The 25239-nt window shown below is 51.5% G+C and overlaps 1 protein-coding gene and 1 long non-coding RNA gene across 10 annotated transcripts in view; one reads left to right on the top strand and one right to left on the bottom strand.

Moving 5' to 3' along the window:
• Positions 1-25239, bottom strand: part of Cbfa2t3 (CBFA2/RUNX1 partner transcriptional co-repressor 3) — a 75612-nt gene that overhangs the window by 24606 nt on the left and 25767 nt on the right. For 5 of the 7 annotated variants that reach the window (XM_021229005.2, XM_021229007.2, XM_040735388.1 and 2 more), the window contains exon 2: positions 46-192. The exons of the other annotated variants lie outside the window; for them this stretch is intronic. In XM_021229005.2, coding sequence (XP_021084664.2) covers positions 46-192 — 147 coding nt within the window. The remainder of the gene's footprint in view (positions 1-45; positions 193-25239) is intronic. 7 annotated transcript variants of the gene reach the window in all.
• LOC121135985 lies at positions 14207-20643 on the top strand. 3 transcript variants are annotated; one of them, XR_005873102.1, is made up of 3 exons: positions 14207-16017; positions 16357-16614; positions 17749-20643. It is a non-coding gene; the product is annotated as an uncharacterized LOC121135985 (long non-coding RNA). The 3 variants fall into 3 exon arrangements; XR_005873100.1 differs by having other exon boundaries at positions 14207-16434; positions 16520-16614; XR_005873098.1 differs by having other exon boundaries at positions 14207-16614; positions 17749-17860; positions 19116-20643.

The raw sequence follows: 25239 nt of genomic DNA, 5'->3' as shown, positions 1-25239 counted from the left end.
TACTCCCTGTCCTGGTCTGCTGTGGGAGATATGAGGGGAACTCACGTGTGTGAGGTGTGAAGGAGGGTGGTCGTGTGGCTCCCTGGGATGCGGTGGGAGGTGGGGGTGGCATGCTGGGGGGTGTGGACCGGGGCTGCGTCTTCACTTCAGCCGGAGAGTCTGGCATAGCTGCAGCCTTCTCCTTCCTGTCAGCTAAGGAAAGAGAGAGAGAGAGACAGAAAGATCAAGCAGCTGAGGAAAGAGCTGGCCAGCCAGCACGTGGGCAGCGGCCCGAGGCTTCCCCTGGCCAGGTGGACTCCTGACTCCACCCATGCAGTGGATACCCCAAGTGTTCTCACAGGTGGCTAGCATCCATGCACAGGTGAAACACAGAGAAGGCCACAGGTGGGCTCGTCAGGACTAGTGTCTGTGTGGGAGCACACAATCTCAATTCTCCTGACCTATGCTGAATATCTACATTTATAAGATATGTGGGGAGTGATGACCCCAGATTTCCAGAACTGAAATTCTCCTCTAGGACTTGTGCGGAGTGGGGGGCACAGGTAAACTGGCTTTAGGGCATGGAACCACTGTTTTAACCATCTCCTGCCCTATGGTCCTTGTGACCCCTATGAGAGACTTGTGAGTTTCAGGGTGCTTAGGGCCTGGTCCCTGAAATGTGACCCACAGGCTCAACAACATCCCAGTGACCCAACTCTCATCAAGTTGCCCGGCTCAGGGTCAGATGAATAGGAAGCTAAGATGGTGAATGTCAGGTGGATCCTGGAGAGCCAAGGGCTCCAGAACAGGACTATGAAGCAAAGGCATGGGGTCAGCCTAAGTCCAAGGGGCAGCACTGCTTAGGGCACACTTTGCAGGGGATGGTTAAGTCCTGGGGCTTCCCTTTCATCTTAAGGTATGGTCAGGTAGGGTAGGTGGACCTGTGGAAGCTGCTTCTTCGTCATGTGGCCAGCTCTCCAGAGCCAGCAAGGGGAGACTCCTGCTTGCGATGGGCAGAGGGCAGACCTTTCTGCCCCAGTGACTGCCTGGCGGCCACATTCCCATCATACCCACAGAGTCTCCCATGGGGGGAGGGTGGAGACAGAGACTGAGTCGCACAGTTCATAACTCCCTGTCTCTTAGCCGTCATCATGGCAACAGTGGGCATCACCCCTCAGCCTTTCACATCCTGCACCTCATTTCAGGGTCCCATCACTGGCAGACACATATGAATCTAGGTGACCCAGCCTCTGTGGCTGGTGATCAGTAAATGACATCTAGCAGGTGGCAGACCAGAAACAGTGAAGCCCTCATCTAACCCCTTTCCTGGTCTGCAGAGGGGAGAGAAGCTCAGAGATATTTTAGACAAGCCCGTGGCTCATGATGGCTTGTGTCTGGGTCTGCAAGGAAGAAGCAAGAGGCCCCCATCTTTTTGGGCCCACGAGGAGGGGCAGAATGGGAGCAGATGGTACACAGCAGCCACCCAGGCTGCAGCACCTGCTGTCCCCCAGCTGTGGCCTCTGCCCCCCCTCCTGCCGGCACTCAGCTCCTCCCTTCCCCCAACTGTCCAAAGGCTGATGGCTGGGCACATATGTGGCCGCAGCTGTGGGGACCTATCAACACCATGCCTGGCTGTGGAACTGATGGCCAGTCTCCGGTGACAACAACCAAAGAAGGCAAATGTGGCTGGCTGCTTCAGCATGGAGCAGCCCGTCCTCATCAGCCCTTCACCTGTCCAGTCTGCCCTTGGGCCCTCGGGCAACTGGGGCAGCTTGGGATGGTATTGCCAGGGCCAAATGTCTCAAGTGCCAGGCTGGCCCTGGTCACAGGCCCAGGACACTGGGGACACTCTGTGTCTCTGAAGCCTTTCCCAGAGGAGAAGTGGTTCCACCTGAGCTTCAAGCACTAAACAAAGTATAACCAATTGAGTGAAGGCATGATTGGCAGCTGGGCTAGGCACTAGTTGCTACCTCTCAGCTCACTTGATCAATGCTGGACCACTCATTGGTAGACACACTGATGCCGCAAGCCACGGTACGTTGCGGTGGCCGCCACTTGCATGACCATGGTATCAAAGGCATCCTGCTGGTGCCTGGTAACACTTAACTTTCTTTTTAATAGGACCAGACTCACAGAGGCCAGAGGTCATCTATTGCCTCAGAGCCTTAAATGCTCATTGATGAAGATGGTTCCCAGTGCTTCATGGATCTCTTCTGTCCCCATAGAAATCCTGTAGTCCTGATTCCACTCAAAGCCCATTTCAAAGAGAGGCCCAAGGACACAGCGGTGCCATGATCTGCCCCAAATCACACATGAAGAGCAGTGAGTGTGGGGACTTGGAGTCCCCTGGTCTCCTGCTTCGGACCCGTATACAGCCTCCTAGACCTGGGGTTGCTGCTCTGCTCTGCCTTTACCCTTTCCCTGCCTTCCCTCCAGCAGCCTAAGGGTGTCCACTTCCCAGCATGCCCTGAGGATGTTGTTTCCCTCCTGGCATTTCCTCTGGACTGCCACCCCACTGCAGACACCTTGCTCCCTGGTTCTGCAAGGTTTCCTCATGAGATTGCAGTCCCCAAAAGGTGAGGACTCAGGGTAGAGGTCGCTGTGGCACCCCCAAGAGGAAGTATTTTTCTGGAGAACCTTGCCAGGAGCCTCAGGAAAAGGGTATAGGGAGCATGGAGGCCAGTGCTGACTGGCCAATTGACAGATGGTCTAGGTCAGGTGGGTGGGGCTGGCTGCTGGGAGAGGCTGTCCCCAGGGGCCTGAGCCCCCTTCTCAGTTCCAAAGTATGTAAACTGTCCACTTCCCTGAGGTGTGGATCTGTGTGGTGGTATCAAAGGAGGTGAGGGATGTCATTTATAGAACCCGTACCACAGCTATTTATTTATTTATTTACGTATTTACTTATGCATTTAGAGATTTACTGTGTAGCCAAAGATGGTGCTGAATGTCTGGTACTTCTGCCTCCACTTCTGAATGCTGAGATTGCATGTGTGTGTCACCATGCCCAGTTTATGGGTGCTAGGGATGGAACCCAGGGCTTTGTGCATGCTACAAAAGTGCTCTACCAACTGCGCTACATCTCTAGGCCAAGAAGGTAATTTTCATTAAATTTCTTCCCCACACTGAAGTGGCTGGGAAGGCCTTCTGGGTGCCACAGGCTCAGAAAAGCCAATGGCAGGAACTAGGCCAGTGGATTTGTCCTTCCCAGACTGAATCTTCCTGCCCTGCTTCCCTGGGGAACCCTCCAGGCACATACCATAAACAGCCTGCCTGAGCAGGGACTGGCCAGGTATGAGGCTCCACTTCTGGGAAGTCACTGAGAGGCAGTTCTTGCTTCCCAGCAAGCCTGCAAGTGCTAGTCCCTCCAGAGCAGTTTCTGGAGAGGTCAGACCACCCTGAAATTGGGGTTGCTCGGAGCCCTTTCTTTTCCCATTGCCCCACCAGTGTCAACCCCACTACCTCAACCACACTCCTGCTAGATCTTAAGCCGTCACAGTCTCCTAGAGGTACTGTTGCAGCTCCATCTCATAAAGGGGAAATTGAGGTCTAAGAAGTTATTTCTTCAGAGTCACTTAGCTGTGAAGTACAGATTTGGGTCTTGTCCATCAGTCCCAAGCCTTTCTATACCCACCTACCTAGGTGTGTGTGCCCCAGGTTCTGAGTTGCTTCCAGGCAGTTGGACAGAGGTTCTTTCACCTGCTTAGTTGGGCTTTACGTGTTGTAAGGTAAGCAGGTGGGATTAAAAATCACAGCTGTCCCGGGGCAGCACTGTTGACTATTCCAGATGACAGCTACTGACCTCAGAGCCCCCTCAGGGACCCACCAAAGTTCATGGCTTTGTGGCTGGGGCAGCCAGGATCGGAAGTGTGCATCAGCTCCAGGCCAAGCCACTGCTGTGAACTCTTTTAGTACAGGCAATTGACATGGTGGCTGTTTGCAGCCACAGTGGGAACCACGAAGAAGAAGCATGGAGATACACAGGGAGCCAGATCCATGCCTATGCCCCTAGGGTCAACCTTCACACCTGCAGAAAGGACACAGGGCTGTGTGGCCACCCAATCTGGAGTGGTCGCTGGGGAACTTCTGTCGTCAGCTTGATAGTGCTCTACGCATCCTATGTTTCCTGCTTGCTGTTTGGCTTAGGACAATATTGTAGTTTTTGTGCTGTGGCATGTGGGGGGATGCTGTGGGAGTGCCCAGATACATCATTCCAAGGAAATGAGGTAAGGGGCCCATGGCATCATGCAGTCCAACAAATCACTGTCTTCTGTGTGGTGAGGGGCACCTGCTTTATGAGGGTCTCGGCAGCCCTCATCCATACAACCCTGCTCCACCTTACGGGTGGAAAAACCAAGGCACAGAGTGGTCTATCCTGTGTCCTGGATACCCAGCTGAGAAGCCAGCAATAACACTGGATTTGGGTAGCCCGACCCTGCTGGTCTCAGGGGCCCCTGCATTCAGGTGACCTCAGCCAGCTTCTAAGGTCTCTAAAGCATGTCCAGTGTCCCATGCTATTTTTTTTTTTAGGACTGATGGTATCTTCCTTCCAGACCTCCCCAGGAAAGAGAGTTTATGGGCTCCCTATTCTGAATCCTAGAAACTGCATATAGGGCCTGACAGAGGTTTGGAGTCCCAAGGGACTTGAATGAGTAGGGAACTCTGAGGCAGTGGCACCCATACACCATCCCATGGTGCCTGAAGTTGGCAGAATCTAGGATGGTCCCTGGGAAGGAAGAGAGTGAGGGAGGCCTGGCTCCTTCCCCCAGCCCATCCCAGTCTCTGTCACTTCCCTGTTCCCACTCTCCAGAAAATTCCCAGGCTCCATGACTGCTTGTGGGCCCAGGGGAGCTCCTGTGTCCTCCACGGCGTTACCCAGTTCCCAGCTGAATACCGCTGAGTATCCACAGAGGAAGCAGCTCTCTAAGGCCAGGCGGAGCCTGTGGGAAAGAACATGGAATGTGCCGGAACAGGCCACTCCATCCATCACTGTCCCCATCGGCTGTGGTTCCCAGCCTGCCCTCCCAGCTGGGAACTGGCCTAGGCCCAGCATGGAACTGACCATCTTTCTGGCTATGTCTCTTCAGACTTTTGTATTCCTAACAAATTCTGAGCCTGGCTTGCCGGCATAGCCAGAATGACCTCTGCAATGACCCTGGTCACTGTGTGTAACAACAGGTCTTGGAGGTAACAGTGTGATCACAAAGTCAGGACTCTGACCCTGACCTGAGTGCTCTGTGTTCATCACCTCCTGCTGTCCCCACCATGAATCCATGAGGTCAGCAGATAAGGTAGGGGCTGGGCCTCCACTCCGGGAGATCAAATGTAAGGTTTCTTCTCTATGGAGTCTTGAAACACACTCACACGTGGGGACTGGACAGGGCCGCTGAAAGGGCCAGGCTGTCTCTATTTCTGGGCTGACCACAGGCAGGGGGAGGCTCAAAGGCACATGGATATCAGGGAGGGGCCGGAAAGGTACCTAGGCATCTACTCTGCAAGTGCAGCCAACCCCTCACATACTGAGAGGGCCCAGTGTCCCCAAAAGCAGCAAGTCCTCAATCGAAGGCAGAAGAACAAAGGACACTTGGAGAAGATGGGCTCAGACTCAGGACATTGACCCAGGTGGGCAGTCTGTTTCCACATCTGTCATTTGGGGACCACAGTGAAAATCAAAGGTGTGTGGCATGTCATCAGATGAGAGATGTGTGCTAATGATGGTGATTTTCTCTTTCAGCCATGAAACTACCATGTTTTAGGGCTGAGGATATGGCTAAGCTGGTGCTGGGGATCAAACATAGGACCAGAGTTCGATCCCTAGCACCTATGTAAAAAAACTGGGCATAGTGGCATGTTCTTGTAACTCCAGCACTGAGGAGGTGGAACAGGTTTCTGGGGCTTGCTGGCTAGTCAGTATCGTCTACTCTACTCAGCAAGTTTCAGGCCAATGAAAGGCCCTGTCTCAAAACAAGACAAAACAAAACAGAGTGGTGGTGGAAGGTACCTCAAGTATGACAGTCAGGGCTGTCCTTTGGCCTCCACAAACATGTACATGTAAACTCCCTCCACGCATCCACCCATGGAGAGAAAGAGTGAGACAGAGACAGAGAGATACTATATTCCATCCCATAGGAAACATGAAATGGGCAATAAGGGGAAACCCTGTTCTTGGGGAAGTCCTGTTATTTGCCTGTGCATTTGTCAATAAAGTACTGTCTGGCCAATAAAAAACCTAGATAGGAGGGGCTAGGAATCCAGGAGGATTCTGGGTAGGAGAAACACAAGAGAGTCAACATGTGACGCCATGGGGGTAGGACGCCGGAAACTATTCTCCAGTAAGAAACATACTTAGATTAACAATTATGGGGTAATTACTTAAGGCAGAGCTAGCCAGTAAGGGACAAGCAAGGCCAACAGCTTCATAATTAATATAGCCTCCTGTGTGTTTATTTGGGACTAATGCGGCTCTGGAACCAGGCGGGCGGGAAGGCTCCTCTCAAGGAAAGCTTCTCTTAACACCCTGTAAAGCTGAAATCACTGTATCTTCATAACCTGCTCAGACTGTCCCAATTCTCCAGATCACTTGAGGTCACTGCAATGCCACACAGTGGGTAAGGAGCACAGAGCCTTTATCTCTGGATTCCAGCCTCTACATGTGGCTGGGCAGTGGTCCAACACTATGCCACCAAGGCCAAGTACACCCAAATGACTGGATTTCCTCATATTCAGCAGGGTCAGCTAACCTTCCAGGACATGTTCCCTGCATGCCACTTAAAGCTGACCCTCTGCCCTTACTGGCCAGTCTCACTCTCTAGTCTCAGATGCTCCTGCCCCAGGGCCTTTGCACTGGCTAGTGTCCCTCTGTGGAAGGCCTTAGCCAGGCCTTCATCGTCAACCCTGTCATCCATCATATCTTTGTCTTGACGGCTGCAGTTTTGTTTTGTTTTAAAGAATCCGCTCCCCAGAGGTTCCTGAAAGTTGGGCAACACCATTCCCAGGGGAAAGATGGAATAAACAGTGGTGGGGAGTTAACATGGCTGTCAGAGGCCACAGACTGTGAAGCTCTTTGGAATGCTTCAGCATCTTGATGCTTCCACATAGACTACTGGAGTGTCTCCAGCAGTTTCCATCCATCCATCCACCCATCCATCCATCACCACCTGTCCATCATCCACTCATACATCATTCATCCACCCACGCATCCCCACTATCCGCCCATCCACTTTTCCATCCACCCACGTCTCGTTAACCTACTCAGTACCCATTCATGAATGCGTGCATGCACCATACACACGCCATCCATTCATCCATCTACTTATTATCCATCTACTCACTCACTGACCCACCCATTTAGAGATCTCCATTTACAATGGCGAGGTTGGCAAGATGGCTCAGTGGGTAAAGGTGCTTGCCACCAAACCTGACAACTTGAGTTCGACTGAATCCCAGAACCCACATGGAAGTTAGTGAATCAACTCCTACAAGTTGTCCTCTGACCTCACACATGGATCCTAGAATGTGTCTCCACACACATACACTACATAAATAATGTAATAAAATATAACGCCTCTCAACCCTACAGCCCTGTCTAATCACAAAAAAACAAAGCTAAACAACAAACTCAGGTATCTCTTATCCTCCCTAACACCAGACAGGGTTTCTCTATAGAGCCTTGGCCACCTTGGAACACACTCTGTAGACCAGCCTGACCTTGAACTCAGAGATTTACCTGCTTCCACCTCCCAACATCTCTTATCCTTTGCACACACGAGCAAAGCAGTGAATAGTGAGCCTAAATATGTGTGAAAGTGACAGAGAGTACAGCAACACAGCAAAGATTCACTTCAGGAAGCCTCATAGGACCATCATGACAATGTGAGGGAAGATGTAGAGATCCCCATGGCCACCTCTGAGCACAGGCTGGGGACAAAGGGAAACACTAGAGAACCAAAGGTCCATGCTGACAGGGTTGCCTTCCTTGAATGCTGAGAGCCACAGGGTATGCATTGTGACTGTCCTGGCCCTGAGGGTTTTCCAGATGCCTAACATTCAAATGGGTCCTTTAAAACAAGCAACCTAGGACAAACTTCAGGGGACACAGGCCTCTTCTGGACTCCCCTGTGGTACACACAGAGGGAACTTGGGCCCTGATCTCCAGCAAAAGGATGTTTTTTCCAGCAAAGGCCTGGGTTAGACATAGGCTGCTAGGCCCAAGGCACAACGAAGAGCTGAGGGCTTCCTCTGGGTGATTCCAAGTCTATGGGGTGGAGCGCGATCCTATCCTGTCCAAGGCTAGAATCAGAGGCACTCAGCTTTGATCCCTCAGGCAGGGAACTTGGGAGTGGGTGGGATGCAGTCCTAATGAGTCCCAGGTGTCTGCTTCAGTGGCTCCCCACATCTGGTCTCCATCAGTCTCCACCACCATGAATAAGTAATAATACAAAAATACAGGGATTAGTGTTTCCTGCTGTATGCCCCATTGGCCAGGCAGCCCTCCTGCCCTGGTGGTGACAGGACCCCGAGTCAGGCAGGGTTGGCCCTGCCTTGTTCTCAGAGGTCTGAATCAGGGCCATTTCTCTGGTTTTAACTCTGCCTGCCACTGCTTTTCCTGCAGTTCAGCACTGGGTCACCTCAAGAAGGACCCAAGAACCCCATGATCCCTGGTCCATGGTGACCATGAAAGTCCCAAGGTTACCATGGCAACAGTGGAGGGCTAAAAGACAGGAGACCTGGTTCCTACTCCAACTGTGAAAACTATGGGGTTATCTCAAATGACTCTGAACCTTGGTACCCACCACTAAAATGGAAGCACATTTTAGGGTGGGACTAGTTGAGGCAGAAAATGTAAAGAGTTTCATGAACCAAGTCTGCTATGGTTCCTGTAGTGGGAGGCTGGGTTTGGGTCTCTTCCCTATCTTTAAAGCCCTGAGGACAAGAGACAGGCTTCAGTTCCAGCTTATGGTGGGAACATTACTGGCCTTTTCTCTTCCTACACCGACTTTCAGTTTTCTTGCCTACCACATGGGGAGGATTGCAAGTTTTAGGCCACCTGGGAACTCAGCAACAAGACCCTGTCTCAAAAGCAAAAGGTACAGAAATGACCTTGGAGGTAGCTCAGTGGAAGAGCACTTGCCTAGAACGTGCAAGGCCCTGGGTGCAGTTGCCACTGGAACTGAAGAAAGAGAAAGTGAGGAGAAGCATGAGTGCCTACTACATGTGGGTGAGGCGCATGGTTCTACATGTGGGGGCGCCGTGGGGGCCACGGAGGAAGGCTGTTCTCAGCATGCACATGCAACCTGCCATGTCAGACTGGTCTCCCTTTACAGAGAGCCAATGTGCTAACCTGGGCTTTGGAATGACCTCCCCCCACCATACATGATAAAGCCGTGGGGTGTCAGAACTCCATTTACATATGGGGAAACTGAGGCACAGAGCTCTGATACCTCCTGCTCTGGTCACTCCACATCACATCACAGTCTTTCTCTGTCACCTTTACATCTGCAGGACCCCACCCCACCCCCAGCTGTCGCCCCACTGGTCAGAGTGGGCTCACAGCCCGCCCCATTCGCTGCACTTTCTTCAGAACACCTGTCAGCGTACACGCCATCATGGATGCTGGTCCCTATGTGGATGGCCTCTCCCATCCCTTGGCAGAGCCCAGCATACAGCCTGACACTGAGTGACTGGCCTACTGCAGCCCCGGCTCCATCTGCTGCCCTGCTCACTGGCTAAGCTGGACTGGGGAGTCTGTCTCTCCACTGGGTAAGCTCTGCAAACAGCTCCTCTCTTGTTTGAAGTAGGGAACAGACTCCCTCCTTCCTCATGACTGTTGAGCCACTGAGTTGGTCCTATGTCCGGAGCTCAGTGTGTGCCAGAATTGGCCACTGCAGATTCTCCTGCCCCACCTTACACATTCACATCCTCCTTCGACCCCGCCCCACTCATTCTGGAGAAGTGAGTCCGCTAGTTGTCCGTTCAACAGGGCCAGCCCCAGACCTGCTGTGGCCAACAGGACGTAGTGACAGAGATATGAGAGAGTACAGCTTGGTGTCACCTGCTGCCAGCCCCACCTGCTCCTTGTGGGACTGTGTGTGAACAGGTTCAGGCCACTTGGGGGCATGGTACACACAGGGGTAGAGCTGTTCCAGCACACACAGTCATCAGAGTGCCTCACACTCAACAGAGCTGCAGCCCTTGCCAGGCCGACCATACAGCCAAGGGCAGGACCAGCTGCTGTACTACCTACCCTCTGAGGAAAATAGCCACCATCTTTACCAGATCAGCTGTGCCTGCTTGCCAGAGTCCATCACGATCTGATCTGGGGACTGTTCACATTTCCTCAGAGGAGGGGGGTGGGAGGGTCATAGCCCCTCATCTGATAGTGTAGTCACTCCTCCCAGCCATCTGTATGCTGTACTGCCCTAATTGTACCCCTGGGTCTAGGATGGGTGCTAAGCATATAGACTGGGGAAGACTAGGGAAAGAAACTTTGATCTAGGTGGCTGCAGAGAGCTCTCATCCATGATGGGTGTAGACATTCCACTGCAGCTGTTTTGGTACAGCTATGCTCCTGCCTGTAACCTCCCATGCAAGCTCTGTAAGTAAGCCTAACAGATTCAATGGCTCATTTTGCCCAGGAGAAAATTCTCACACCAGCAGCTACCCATGGAGCTCACCTGAGGTGCCCCCTGCTGGAGGTCAATGGTGGCTTCACAACATTCAGTCTGGGGTAGTTTGTTACACACCAATAACTGACTGAGACATCTGAGTTTATTTACATTGGAAACACACCGGTCAGCATCTGCCAATCTTTTTTTTTTTTTTTTTTTTTTTTGGTTTTACGAGACCGGGTTTCTCTGTTTTGGAGGCTGTCGGTCCAGCCTGGCCTCAAACTCACAGAAATCCGCCTGCCTCTGCCTCCCGAGTGCTGGGATTAAAGGCGTGCGCCACCAACGCCCAGCTTGCCAATCTTAATAATATATCCAAGGCACCACAGCTTTGTCTCTCATCAGCAATGAAGACATTAGCCAGTTGGTCATAATAAGCCTAAACAGAAACCTCCCAAGTGACCATCTATAATTGTGATATCTATCTATCTATCTATCTATCTATCTATCTATCTATCTATCTATCTATCCATCATCATCCATCCATCCATCCATCCCAGGAACTCAGGAGGCAGAGACAAGCAGATCTCTGTGATTTCAACACCAGTCTGGTCTACAAAGCTAGTTCTAGGACATCAAGGGCTACACAAAGAAACCTATCTTGATGAAATGACAGATTATGGACACCCCCATGGAGGGCCTCAACCTCCCGGGGGAAATGAGGGAGTATTGGGGGGGCTGGTGGGAGGGCGTGGGAGGAGGGGAGGGAAAGGGAGAGGGACCTGGGATTGACATGTGAAGCAACCTTGTTTCTAATTTAAATAATTTAAAAATAAAAAAGAAACCTATCTTGAAAAACCAAGAAAAAAGGTGACATATCCCCACAGCAGAAAACTACACCACAATGTGGAAGGGACATACAGCTAAGCACAGCATTGCTCCATGTCAGAAGCGCACAGCTGAGTGAAGAAGCTCGACTCCAAAGAACACACCCTAAGGGTCCCTGCGCATGGAGTTTGCAAACAGCATAGTGTGGTGTTCAGTCAGGAAGGTGTTTTCCCAGGACAGGAGGGGCACATGTCTGGGATCCATCAGGTAATGTCTGTTGACTATGTGTGTACTCTGAGTTGCCTTCAAACTGTGTTTTTCTTTGTGTGGCTATACCCTAAGGTCTCTTTACTTACAAACTTGTCACAAATGCCATTCACTGGTATGGAGAAGTGGGCCATGAGTGAAAATTCATACAGATGACAGCGTGTGTACCTTCATTGCAGTGAAAAACGAGAAGAGTGAGTACAAGCAACCTGGGGTGACACTCCTGGGCAGGAGACAGTAATGCAACCCTTCCAGAATAAGAATCTGAGGTCAGAATCTTCAAAAGAAGATGCTGGAGCCCTTGTCCCAGTCTATGAGAGCACCCAGAACCCTGGCATGCTCAGACCTCACAGCACCCTGGGCCAAACAGAGTTAAAAGGCAGGGAGGATGGGGAGCACTGGAATTAAAGCCTTCCATGCTGTCCCCGGGGCTGCAAATGGGATCCAGATGTCCAGGCCCGCTCACCCTGTGGCTGGCTCGCAAAGGAAACACATTCCTCTCCCAGCTGCTGGGGCTGAGCAGCCAACAACTCCCAGAGAGCCGTGGGGGAGGTGTCCTACCATCTGGGCCGCCCACTGCCAGGGGAGGCTGCCAGACTAGGGGAAGGACAGGGGGAAGGGACGCCTCAACTCTGCATGGGTCCTGGCATGCAAGGGGCATGGGTGGATCTGAACTCTCCCCCCATGACGCCAAGAAGTCACCATTTGCAGCCTGGCACAGTTTATTAAGAACAAATGGCAATGGTAAAGAAGGTTGGGTTTTGACTACCTGGGTACTTCACACCTGCTTCACTGGCATAGACAGCCCCCTGGCTAAGTTGTGATTGGGGGCACTTAGGGAGTCTGCCTTACCATGTCCCTAAAAGAGACCATGACAAAGCCTTTCAGCAGGGGAACATGCAAAAAACCATCAGTAAAGAAAAACATGGGGCAGGGGAGATGGCTCATTGAGTCAAGTACTTGATGTACAAGCATGAAGGTCTGAGTTCATATTTGGAAGTGGTAATACCCTGTTTTTGACCTTGGTGTTCGGATGGTAAGATGGGAGGTGGGGGTGAGATATCGTCAGAAGCTTGTGGCCAGCTGGCCTGATTATGTCCTGTCAGACAAGAGGCCCTGCCTCGCAAAGTGAAAGATGAGGACCACTGTCATCTGAGATTGTTCTCTTACGTGTGTGTGTGTGTGTGTGTGTGTGTGTGGTCATGTTTGCATTGGTTGTGGGGGATTGTGTGTACACGTACATCTTCTCTAGTGAAGGGCATGTGACCTAGGGAGAAGGACAACACTCTAGTTAGTCACAAGGTGACCTCACATGTACATTGATGTTTCTGCAAGGAAGGAGAAGCTGCTGCTGAAAAACACAGGGAGAAGGGTATACCTTCTCTTTGCCTCCCTGCTGCCTCTATATTAGATCAAGTCCTTGACTTGTTATAATCACACTAATCACCAGCAGTGCAAGCCTGGGTCATCTCTGGGTGGTGGAGGAGAATGAACCCTACTGGGCTGGAGGCAGTAGGGAGACAGTGACAACAAAAACAGATAGCTGCAAGTCACCACAAGAGTCACTGAACGGGCTGAAAGATGGCTCACATAGAAGATGACTTAAGGGAACATACTTCCTTTGCAGGGGACCCAAGTTCGATTCCTACCCATGTGAGAATAGCCTAGAATTCCAGCTCCAGGAAGCTCAGATATCTCTGTCCTCTGTAGGTGCCTGTAATCACATTCACACACATAATAAATCTTAAAAATGAAATAAAAATTTTAAATCACTAAATAGGTACAGTACTGGAAGTTGAGCTTGGTGGTACAGTCTTGCAACCAAGTCATTTGGGATATTAGAGTTGGAGTACTGCAAGCTAAAGGCCAGCCTGGGCAACTTAGTGAGACCCTATCTCAAAACAGAAAGTTAAAAGAAAACAAAAAAGAGCCCCGAGGGCTGAAGATACTGTTTAGTGATTAAGAGTTGCTGCTCTTGCAGTTTCCAGCACCTATACTGTAGAGTTCACAGCCACCTCCCACGGATCTGACACTCCTCTGGTTTCTTTGGGCACCTGCTTGCATATGGGACACACAATTATCTCTCTCCCCCGCTCTGTGTCTGTGTCTGTCTCTCTGTCTCTCTGTCTCTCTGTCTCTGTCTCTCTCTCTCTCTCTCTCACACACACACACACAAATAAACAAATATTTAAAAAACAGGCCAGGTACGGTGGTGCATATCTCTAATCCTGGCACTCAGAAGGTAGAGTCAGGAAGATTTCTGTTAGTTCACAGTCTGCTTAGTCTACATAGCGGAGTTTCAGTCCAGTCAGGGCTACACAGTGAAGGCTTGTCTCAAATAAATAATCAAGGCACAGTGGTAGCATACTAGCATGCACAAGTCTGAGAGTTCAATCACCAGGACTTCAAAACAAAGAAATAAACAACAACAAAACCACAACCAACAAACAAACCAGAAACATCACTGTGGATTCTTTTTTTTTTTTTTTTTTTGGTTTTACGAGACAGGGTTTCTCTGTACTGTTTGGAGGCTGTCGTTCCAGCCCGGCCTCGAACTCACTCACAGAGATCCGCCTGCCTCTGCCTCCCGAGTGCTGGGATTAAAGGCGCACTGTGGATTCTTTAAAGAAAAACACAAGAAAATGAGGAACTCACAAACCTGAGGAACTCCCTTGTCATTGCTGAGGTGAGGATCTGTCCCACTCAGTCTCCAGTGAATAAACCTCGCATCAATGGTAACAGCCCGTCCTGTGACAGACAGCCCATGGCAGGGCAGTACCTAAACCCTGAGAAGAGGCTAGCGAAGAGTCTGGAAACACAAGCCAGTAACATGACTTCCCTGTGCTGTCGGAGCAAGAAGCCCTGGGTTCCACTGATTCTCAGCGTTTTCACACCACCTCGAACCCACACAGGCATGCTACAAAGTGAAGACAACAACACTGCTCACCTGGATGCTAACCAATAACCAGGGACTAGTGGTCCTACATGAGTCACGTGGAGAACATTCTTCCTTACCCACTGCAGTGCTATCGTGATGCACAGGTTACATGCAAGGAAGACAGAGGTTTAGAGTCTACAGAGGGAGACCTGAGGCTTCCACCCTCAGAGGAGGAGGGGGTGACATGATCCATCTGGTCCCAGGAAGGTGGGGTGGGCAGAGGAGGGTGGACAGGGCGTGTCACTTGCAGGGCTTCTCCGCCTCATCTCTGTGAGCTGCTGTGGCTGGTGGAGAGTCAGCCCCACGTGGTACCAACCCAATGCTCACTGTGGGAAGCCCAGCAGCTCCTTAGAGTCTGGAAGGCACAGGTCTATGGCTGTCTCTCCCCTATCTTGTCCAGGTGAGAGCATACCCAGTTCCTCTTTGGAGCATTCTCTTCTTCCATACCTAGAGCACAGGGCTGCCCTGAGAAGGCCCAGCAAGGCCTAGGCCTAGGTCTGGGCCCACATAAAAGGGAACTTGTGACTCTCCTGCTCTTGCAAAGGAGGTCACAGGCTGTCAGAAGACCCCAGAGAAGTCATATGGGTCTAGGTCTTTGCTGGGGTCTTATCAGGACACTGCTGCTGAGGTCAGGCCTTATAGCCGTGGGCAGGCCCCAGCCATGTTCTCTGAAAGTTTGGCATTCTTCTGAGGCCATTCAGCTACCGACCCAGAACCCCCACAGGCGGTTTGTCCAGTGTGCTGTCCTCTGGATGACCTAAAAAAAAATCTATGGCTGTGGGACTGGTGGGATGTCCCAGTAGATAAAAACAATTGCCCCCATGTCTTATGTTCTGAGTTCCAGTACCAGAACTAGTAGGAGGAGAGGCCTGACTCCAACAAGCTGCCTTCTGACTTCCACACTCATGACCACCCATCCCCAACAAACAAACAAACAAGAAATAAAAGCCGTGGCTGGCTTTCCAGGTAAGCCTCCATCTATGGAGCCTAGAGTCAAGGTGACCAGGGATGACCACACCCTCTGCCACCCAAGCTAGAGCTCTGGGGCACCTTCTCTGATTAAAGCCTTCATGCCTTATGTGTTCCAGAACATTCTATCCTTTATCCTGCCCTAAGAGCTGTCCCCAAAGATCTGCAAAATCCCAATTGAAGGTCTCCAAAAGCCCAGATCCTCCACAAAGGCATGCTGGGAGCTTCACGGTTCCTCTGCTCTTGACATTTGTGAAAAGACCATCTTGAGGATTTGCTGCCTGGCTTGGGCTTGGGTAGATGTGTCACTTCAGACACTGCCTCTGAATCTTTATCTGCTTACAGTTGACTCCATGGTTGGTGTTTCAACACAAGGATAGCATGCCTGTCCAGTCCACTAAGCTCTGCTCAGCTAACAGTTCCTGCATGCTTCTGGTGGGTGTTTCTGGTATTTCTAGCTAAGTGCATTTTGAGTCCTGTATACTCTTAAAAAAAAAGAAAACCAAAGCAGGGGTATGGTGGTGCACCCTTTAATCCCAGTACCAGGAGGCAGAGGCAGGTGGATCTTCATGAGTTTGAGGCCAGCCTGGTCTACATAGTGAGTTCCACAGTAGGTAGGAGAGCTGTCTCAAACACAATAAAATCAACCAAACTCCCCAAACCAAGTGTCTCCAAGTTAACTGCTCTATTATAGGCATCTCTCCACCCAACAAAGCCAAGGTGTTTTCCAATGCAGACCTGCACTGCAATGGGATCATCCTACCTCTTTTTCAGGAATTACCATGGGAACACCATATAGAATTAAAGCAATTAACATGCATGCCACAAAGTGAAAAGCAGGCCAGACATACAGTAAGTACTTAATTTGTGTCACTGTAATCAGGCAACTTCTGAAGTGTCTGCTGTCTCATGTACCAGTTCTCTGTGCCCTCCCCAGCAGGTGTCGCTGAGTCCTCCTGCCCCAAGGCCCCGTGAGGAAGGAATGTACATCACAGTGCCCAAGAGCCCTTGTTGCCACTGAGCATTTGACAGGTGACTATGAAAGGGGAGCTGAATTTAACATTTTTATTTCACTCTAAATCTCAGTCATCACAGGAGAAGCATGGGAGCCCGTTATGCAGACCCATGTGCAACAGTGCACTAACAGTGCAAGCCCAAAGGGTTAGTCAGATCTGTCTGGACCTCGCTTTGCCAGGCCTCCCGATGACCACAGCGGCCTGGACAGCTGTCACCCCAAGCAGGCTCCCACAACCTAGAAACAACACATCTTTTCTCAGAATTTAAGGAAACAGCCCTTGCTGGAAGCAACCGGCAAGCAGATGTTTCCTCCTGGCAGGCCGGAGCCACCGGCCCTCCCCACTGCAGGACTCCCACTCTTACTGTGAGGCCAGGACTCCACAGGGGAGACCCAGGGGTTTCAATTCTTCTTTTTAGGCAGGGGGAGGAAATATTTTTTAAATGTGTTTTACAAGCCTGCCTTTGCCATTGTTTATGTAAACAGGTAAATTGTTTCCTGCCTCAATTAAAAACATCTGCCACATAAATGAATACCAATTAACTCATCCTGTTTTTAATTACTCTGTTAATTACACACAGGCAGCAGCAAGGATGGCATGGAGCAGGGGGGCTGGGTACATCCCTCCCCCGACACCCCTCCCCCCCTGCCTGGCAAGGATCCGAAATATGTCTGGCTGGTGACGGATCAGGGTGGCAGGGAGGTGGTGGCATCCTGCCAGCCGGGATTTCCTGATCCAAAGCTGCCAAGCAGGCGCCTTTTCTCGGAGTCTCTTGGGCGGGGTCTGTCCTGAGCTGTCTCTACCATTCCCACTCTGTTGCCCTAGGGCTCTGCTGTCAGGTCCTGTTGATACCTGGGCATCAGGGACAGAGTGCTGTCCACACACAGCTCCCCAGATCCCACTTGAAGGCAAAGGCAGGAGGGCAGAGGCGCAGGGCTTCACCTAGACAGTTGTGCTTTGCCTGGGAGTCAGGGGATCCCCTGGGAAGGATGGGTGTACCAGCACAGTGTACTGAGCACATGGATGCTGGGTGTCTTGACCCTCTGCTACACCCGAGACGGGTGCCCGTGGCTCCAGATCTACTCCTCTGGTCCTTCTTCCTCCCCAACCTCATCACCAAACAAACATCATCCATTTGCTTGTTTTCCAGGAAGGAGGAAGCCTTGTCTGCCTCCTTTGGGGAGCATCACAGCTAGCCATCATGACCTCCAAGCTGGGCTGCCAAGTACAGAGACCCATCCGAGGTCAAATTCCCAGGACTGGTCAGTATCGGAGGGGACACCACATTCTGGCAGCACCGCTTGTGCCCCAGGCATCGAGATGTTAGCTTATCTCACCCTCCCAGCCTGTGCTTGGTAGGCGATAAGGATGAGAAAGCAAAGGGTTTTCCGATTTCCATTTCACAGATAGGACAGCAGAAGCCCAGGGAGGGTGAGACTGCCTATGCACCCAGCAAAGAGGGTCAACCTGCTCCATATCCGCCCTCAACCCTCATTTACATGGCTGCCTTACCAGCTCCAACACAGGGCCCACCTAATTTCCCACACCTTCCCATCTTGGCAGGACTAGAGGGTTGAGATGGACCACAGATCAGGAAGGTGAGGGAGGACACAGTTTTAGGGCTGAAGTTAGTGTCTACTTTTTGGAGTGTGTGTGGGGTCTCCTTAGTATTCTTACTGGGAAATGGGAGTGTCGGAAGCATGGGCATACAGGTCTTCCTGCCCTCGCTCTAGGACAACCTCTTGTAGGTAGTGCCTGCTGAGTGCTGTTTTAGGGATCCAGGCCAGCCTCCTGTTGCAGGATCACACAGTAGCTGCAGCTGGAATACCTTCTGGAGTGTCTATAACACATACTTCCTGCAAACACCAACCGATGGTGTGGCCTCTGAACTAAGATTGGTCTGAGTAATAAGGCACATACCCTACACAGAAGCAGAAACTGCAGCCACACCATGGAGGAGCAGAGGCTTCTTCTCACTCCATGCATCACAGGAAGTGGAGGCTGCATCTTCTGAACACAGCTCAGCAAGTCACTTCTGATCTCAGCCCAACCTGCAGTGGCTATGGGGTGGGAAAGAGCCCTGATATAAGGTCCTGTGTTAGGACATGGGTGCCAGGCTCCCTAAAGTCCACCATGGATATCCTTTGAGGACACTGTCCCAGGACAACCAGAGAATAGAATCTTTACCCAGCCCATCATCAGGCCTGTTCTGGGAACTAGGACACACCTGGGAGGTGGAGGAGTCCATATGCCAGTCAGCTTTTGTCTGTTTATTTGCCTGTCCACTCAAAACAAGGTCTCATTCTAGCCCAACCAACCATGGAACTCACTCTGAAGTTCAGGTTGGCCTCAATCTCCAGGCCTCATCCTCTTAAGTGCTGGAATTTCAGGTGTGCACTGCCATACTGATGTCAAATTCTGTTTTCTGAGAGGGTCTCATTCAGTAGTTCAGGCTGGTCTGAGACCCAGTATATAGGTCAAGGTAATCTTCAACTCATATTATTCCTCCTGCTTCAGCCTCTTGGGTGCTGGGATTACAAGCATACGCCACCATTACAGTGAAAGAACTCATGCTCCGACTCACCTGTGCAGCCCTGGATCTGGGGAGCATACAGTGATCCACACAGATAAAGCAAAGACCCTGGACTATGTGGAGAGAGACACATTTGCAAGATTCACTGTGGGTATTTTCCACTAGCCACGTCTGAGGGCAGGGGTGTCCACATCATCTCAGCTCTATACCAAGTCACGGTGGACACAGAGAGACACTGGAGTCACACAGCCCAGCTGTACCCCTCGCTTCCCAGCTTTAGCATAAGAGATGGTCCACAGTGAGTGGAAACCGTTTCCTGCCCTATCCCAGTCGATCTGCTCTCCTGGCCCTGGGAAGGTTCCAGGCAGGCAGATGGGCTGGTGCTGGTGCTGATGCTGGTGCAGCTGCTCTGGGAGAGCTATGGGGCTGGCTAAGCTGCCTGCTTTTCTAGTGGGAACCTTGTGGCTATTTGACTCATCCCACCAAATGGTCTCAGGGGACCTTGAGACATGGGGGTGGAGCCCTTGGGGAATTTTCCTGGGAAGAGGTGCTTGCCAGGTACTCAGCTCTGGGATAACTTCCATTAACCGAGGACAGCAGAGTCTCACGGAGAGCATGGAACTGCTCATTCATGCACAGCAGCAAGGAACGCCAATATGCATGGGAACCCAGCAGGGCGCTATTATAAGCAGAGAAGCAGGTAGAATAAGGAGCTGGTGTGGGTGGTCTATTCTCTGCAGCCCATTCTTGTGAAAACGTCCTCAGGAGAGATACGTGTGTGTGTGTGTGTGTGTGTGTGTGTGTGTGTGTGTGTGTTTTCTTCAGCAGGCTCTCACCTTGCCCACTTCTTTCCTGCCTACTGGGGGTTAAGGGTCACTACCTCCATGCTGGAGACTGACTTTTCCCATCAGAGAAAGAAGTGACACCACGCTGGGGTCAGGGAGCTTGTTCCTAGGACATTCGGGTATTGTGGTTAGCTTTAACTGTCAATTCAACACAGCTTAAGAGACATCTGAGAGAAGTCTCAACTGAAGAATTGTTTAGATCAGACTGACACATGGGCATATCTCTGGGGTATGCCTGATTGTTAACTGAGGTAGGCAGGTACACTGAACTATGTAAGAAATCCAGTTGTATATAAGCCAGCCTCAAGTCAGCTAGCAAGCAGCATTCTCCATCATCCCTGATGTACTTCTTTGGCTGTCTGTAGTCCTTGGAGGTTATACTATGTGGAATAGTAAACATGCCTCTCTTTAGTGTCTACCCTGAGTTTCTACTCTCCATGATGAACTATGACTTGGAATTGTTAAGATGACTAAACCCTGTTTTTGGTCAGGATGTTTTATCCAAGCAAGAGAAGGAACCTAGAACTGGTGGCAGGCAATGTACCTGTGTCCCCTGGGGTTCAGGGTGCCACTGCTACACAGGACAGGGTGGTTCTGGTGCTTAAAAGCAATGACATGATCTTTGGACATCTTTTTGCACACACCAGGAGAGTGCTCAACACTCAGGTATAGCCCAAGGTCTCAAGGCGTCTCCTAAAGCCCAGCCCAGCACAACAAATTTCAATCTGCCACCGCCTTCAGGATGCCTATGGGTCCCAACATTCTAGCCTGACCTCCCCAATATTGATGTCTGACCCTGTTCTGCAGAACAATTTTCAGGATATGGGCACTCATTTGAGTCCCTCTGATTGGTGGCAATCACCAGGCCAAGTCTGGGGGGAATGTGTTTATCGTGTGTTATGTCAGACTATGACCTGTGGCTGTCCCCAGCCAGCCCTTTATCTCAAGAGTGCAGTGAGCACTGACCATACCAAGCATGTGACTGCAGGGAGACCAGTAGGTAGGAATCTTCATTAGAGACTCATAAACCTCAGTTTTCCCATCCGTAAAATATATCAACACTACCTTCTGGGTTGGGGTGGTGTGGGATCACTGTATCAGGCCCTTGGGTGCTTCAGTGCCAAGAAACACCCATTGCCTTTTCATGTCCTGTGATTTATGTCTGTTGAGGCCAGATTCCCACAGCATCATGCGGCAACCTCTCAAGCACTTCCAAACTCTTCTTTCCTTGTTCACCCTGGGTGCTTCTGCATCCTAAGTCTCCTTGCTATTCCTCTCATGTGTCAGGCACGTTCCTGCCTCAGTGCCTTTGCACAACCTCAAAAAGAGTGGTTACTGGCTGTCCCCTGCAGGTTTCAGCACAGTCCCTTTACCAGGAGTCCAGAGCCAGCCTGGGACCTCACATGGTCCAGGATGAGACTCCATCACTTATCCCCTCCATCCACTGTCTCTCCCAGACCCAGGGAAGCATTTACTGAGCGCTGGACCGCACTAGCCTGTAGCAGGTGTCAATCATTGTCAAAAGAACAATCCCTACCTATTGCACTTTGTTTCAATGGATGGTGGGTCTCAGAGCTTTGGCGTGGAGTACAGGCTTCCATAGCTGTCCATCTGTCTGTAGAGCCCTTGCTCAGCTGTGATCCTGTGGGTGCAGCTCCAGGCCAACATCTCAGATGAGGGGAGTCAAGGGCAGTCCTGCAACTCTTGGAGCTACTTCACAGCCAGGCTAGGGTTCCACATGCAGCTCACCCACCCCTACTGCATGGACAGTTATACAGGGAGCATTGAACTCCCACAGCACTCTGCACATTGAGAAGGCCACTGGTTTCAGATTTGGTGAGAAGTAAAACTAATAGTCTCACCGTGTCCCCCAGGGGATCTGGTACTGGGATTCTGCCCTCTGTCCATGAGTTGGAAGAGGGGCTGGGCCATGGGGGGTGGGGCATTTGCCCTTCCCTACCTGCCTCCCTGTCCTGTAAGGGTCAGAGCCGGGGAGACAGGGAGACAGCAACCTTGGCTACAGGTGGCACACCAGCCAGATATGGATCTCATCTGCTCCAGGGTGTGGCAGTGACCACAAGATGGACTAGCCTCTGGGAGAGACTGAGAAGCAAGTGAGGAACAATCTGCTTGCCCCCCCATGCCACTTCCTCCTGGCATCATGCACACAAGGTGCAGATACTACTGGGATTACCCTCCTATGTGTGCCCAGAGGTCAGCTCGACCTGAGCCCCCCCTTCCAGAAGGCAGCACAATTCTACAGACAGCACAGCTGCTCAGGCCTCCACCCAAGGCCACAATGAAAGCACTTCAGGACTCCAATGTCACCTTAGAAAAGCTGTGACCTCCCACTACTCAGACTGCTTCTGATGCTCTGGTGGCCCTGGTAGGCAAGGCAGGGAATGCCCAGAGGGCATGGGGCAGGGATACTGTCCCCATGGGCCCCATTCCCTCCCTTCCCCAGAACTTGTGAGCACAGTAAAACAGCCATCTTGTGATTATCTGTCCTATCTATGCAAAGGGGTGAATTCTGGGGTCCTCACTGAGCTACTGCTCTCCCTATCAGCACCTCTCCTTCATCTGTACCGCAGGAAATGTCTATCTGGGAGGTCAACAGTTCCAGTAACATCCAGGCTGACCCCAGGCTGCTTCCTGGGCTGATGGGTCTAAGATCCCAAGACCTTGCCATCTTGTGGGCAGGGGTAGGGTACAGACAGAGAGGATTCAGCAAGTGACTCTCCCTCAGCCCCATAGGGAACCCTTTAGCCAGCAGGGACACTGCAGCTAGACACAGATCTGTTGCAGAAACACCTTTCCCCTCCCCAAAGGAGGTGGCTTGGAACAGACAAAACCTGCCCCAGGAGATACCAGGAGGGCAGCTGGATGGTCCTGTAGTGTAGGGCGAGTCCTACCACCAAGAAAATCGAACGGAGGAGGTGAAAGTGAGGCAGGTGTCACCAAAGAGGCAACATTCGGACAAAGGCGAGAAGGTGGGTGCTGTGCACATCTAGGGAGGGAGAGAGAACCAGGTAGTGCAAAGGCCCCAGAGACAGAGAGTCTTGCACATCAGGGCAACAGGGAAGAGGCGGAACAGAGTGAGTGGCCGGTGGGACACTAAGGTTATGTGCTCTTACAATCTGTGGCTCAGCTTCCTTCCTGAGTGCTGCATACAATGGGCATTGGTGGGGGCCCTCCGGCTGCTCACACAGGATGGACTTGGGAACAAGGGCAGAGGCAGAGAGGCTGGGGACAAAACTAGGTTTAGACCATCTGGTCACAGAGCAGGTGCTGGGGAGCCCAGTGGCTGTTTGTGGAATCAAACATGATGACAGCTTGCAGGCAGAATTGCTGCTGTTCAAACAACCCCCTACCGGCACTGGTCAGGCATCCTGAGCCAGCAGGGGACCCTGGGCGGCACTCCTTATCCCACCTGTCCCTGGCAGGGAGGACCAGGTAACCTACAACACTGACCGCCATGGCCACCAGGCAGGTGGCGTTTCTCTTTGGTTTATCCTTTGAAAGCCAGCAAACACAGACCCATAAAGTCCACCCCTCAGAACCTGCCTGATGCCCACAATAACACAAGTCACCGTAGTCAGAGATGGAAACAACACACATTTCAAATGTGAGACAACGGAATTCAGAAATACTATGTCCACCATGTCCACAGAGCTATAGAGACTGGGCATGGTGGTGCACACTTTTAATCCCAGCACCCAGGAAGCAGAGGAAGGTCTATATAGGGAGCCTGGTCTATACATAGAGAGTTTCGGGCCAGTTAAGCCATATAGTGACAACCTACCTGGATGGGGGACATTAGGGAGGGACAGACATGCTATAACTGGAAGAACCCTGAAAATATGCCAAGTGGTCACTAACATGACGCAGTACGTCTGCACTGCACACACATACACCTGGACACCCCCTGCACACCTGTACCTGCTTGTATACATGTACACCTAGGTCCCTATAGCCCTGCCTCAAAGTTTAGCTGTTGTCCATTATCTGTGCAGCAGCCCTGCCCAGGTACCTTCTATAAAGCCACACACAGTGTCTTGTCTGGTACCTTCTATAAAGCCACACACAGTGTCTTGTCTGGTACCTTCTATAAAGCCACACACAGTGTCTTGTCCAGTACCATCTATAAAGCCACACACACTGCCTTGCAGACAGGTTGATGGGCTTTTGAGAGATGATGAGGGCAGAGGGAGAGTTGGAGATGTCCTGTCTGCTGGATGCCTGCCACACACTGACCATGCCCTTAGGCACACCAACTATCAGCGCAGGCCCCTGCCCTCTACCCTGTGACCTCTGCCTGGATGCTGCAGGGCCTCTCCAGGTGCTTCACAGCCCAGAGGAAAGTCTGGGGATGTAGGCTATAGTCTTCCCTGGTAGAGGCATCACCTCTGCAAGGCCACTCTGGGCCCCTGGGTGCAGTACACAGCACATCCCTAGAGCCGCAGCAGTCAGTGAGGGCACTGTGTGCACACCTGGTAGCTTCTTCCATTTGAGCAGCTTCGGGTATGCTCTACCAGCTTTGGCTTCCTTTCCACAAAATGGATGTTCCAAGGGCATGGAACACATCTCCCCAAAGTGTGCCTCCATGTTCACTGTTGCTCCATGAGAGGAGAGGTGCTGTGCAGGAGGACAAGGCCATCTTTCTCGCTAGAACAAGAGAGCAAGCCTTCATCACTGGGTCAGGAAGAAAGGAGGGAGACCCTGGGTATGGCTACCTGATGCTTGCTGCCACTCCAGACCCAGAGATGGCACTAGGTGTTCTGAAGAGTGGATAGGACAGTTGTACCCCGCAACAGACATATTTGAAGTCAGAGGCACAGAGAGGGCAAGTAATTTGCAGCATGTCACACAGCTATGGATAAGGCTCTGAAAGCTAAAGTGATGTCCCTTTCCTTTCTAGGAACAGGAGAGATTCCACAGATGGATAGGGGCCCTAAATCTCTTGGCACTTGCCTTTTCTGTAATATGGAACCCTCAACATCCAAATGGGGTTTTCTCTGCACTCTCTCCTTGATGTTCTGGGGTGGGGCAGGGTGGGATGGGGCGGGGTGAACTCCTGATTCCCACCAGTCAACCTTGGCTATAGAGGTATATGAAGGTCCCTCTTGATCTGTTCCCTAGGAGTGTCGTGGAGTGTTCCCATGTTCCCATTCCCTCATCCCCTCTGTCTCCTCTCCTTTGGATAAACAGAAGACTGTTCTGCCACCCCCATGAGGAGCCCCAGGGTCTACCTGGGAGGCTTAGA

Source organism: Mesocricetus auratus, unplaced genomic scaffold (genome assembly GCF_017639785.1).
Source record: "Mesocricetus auratus isolate SY011 unplaced genomic scaffold, BCM_Maur_2.0 Super-Scaffold_6723, whole genome shotgun sequence".
Lineage (NCBI taxonomy): Eukaryota > Metazoa > Chordata > Mammalia > Rodentia > Cricetidae > Mesocricetus > Mesocricetus auratus.
The sequence above is the reverse complement of the archived record's forward strand: the minus strand, read 5'-3'. Positions and strand labels throughout refer to the sequence as shown.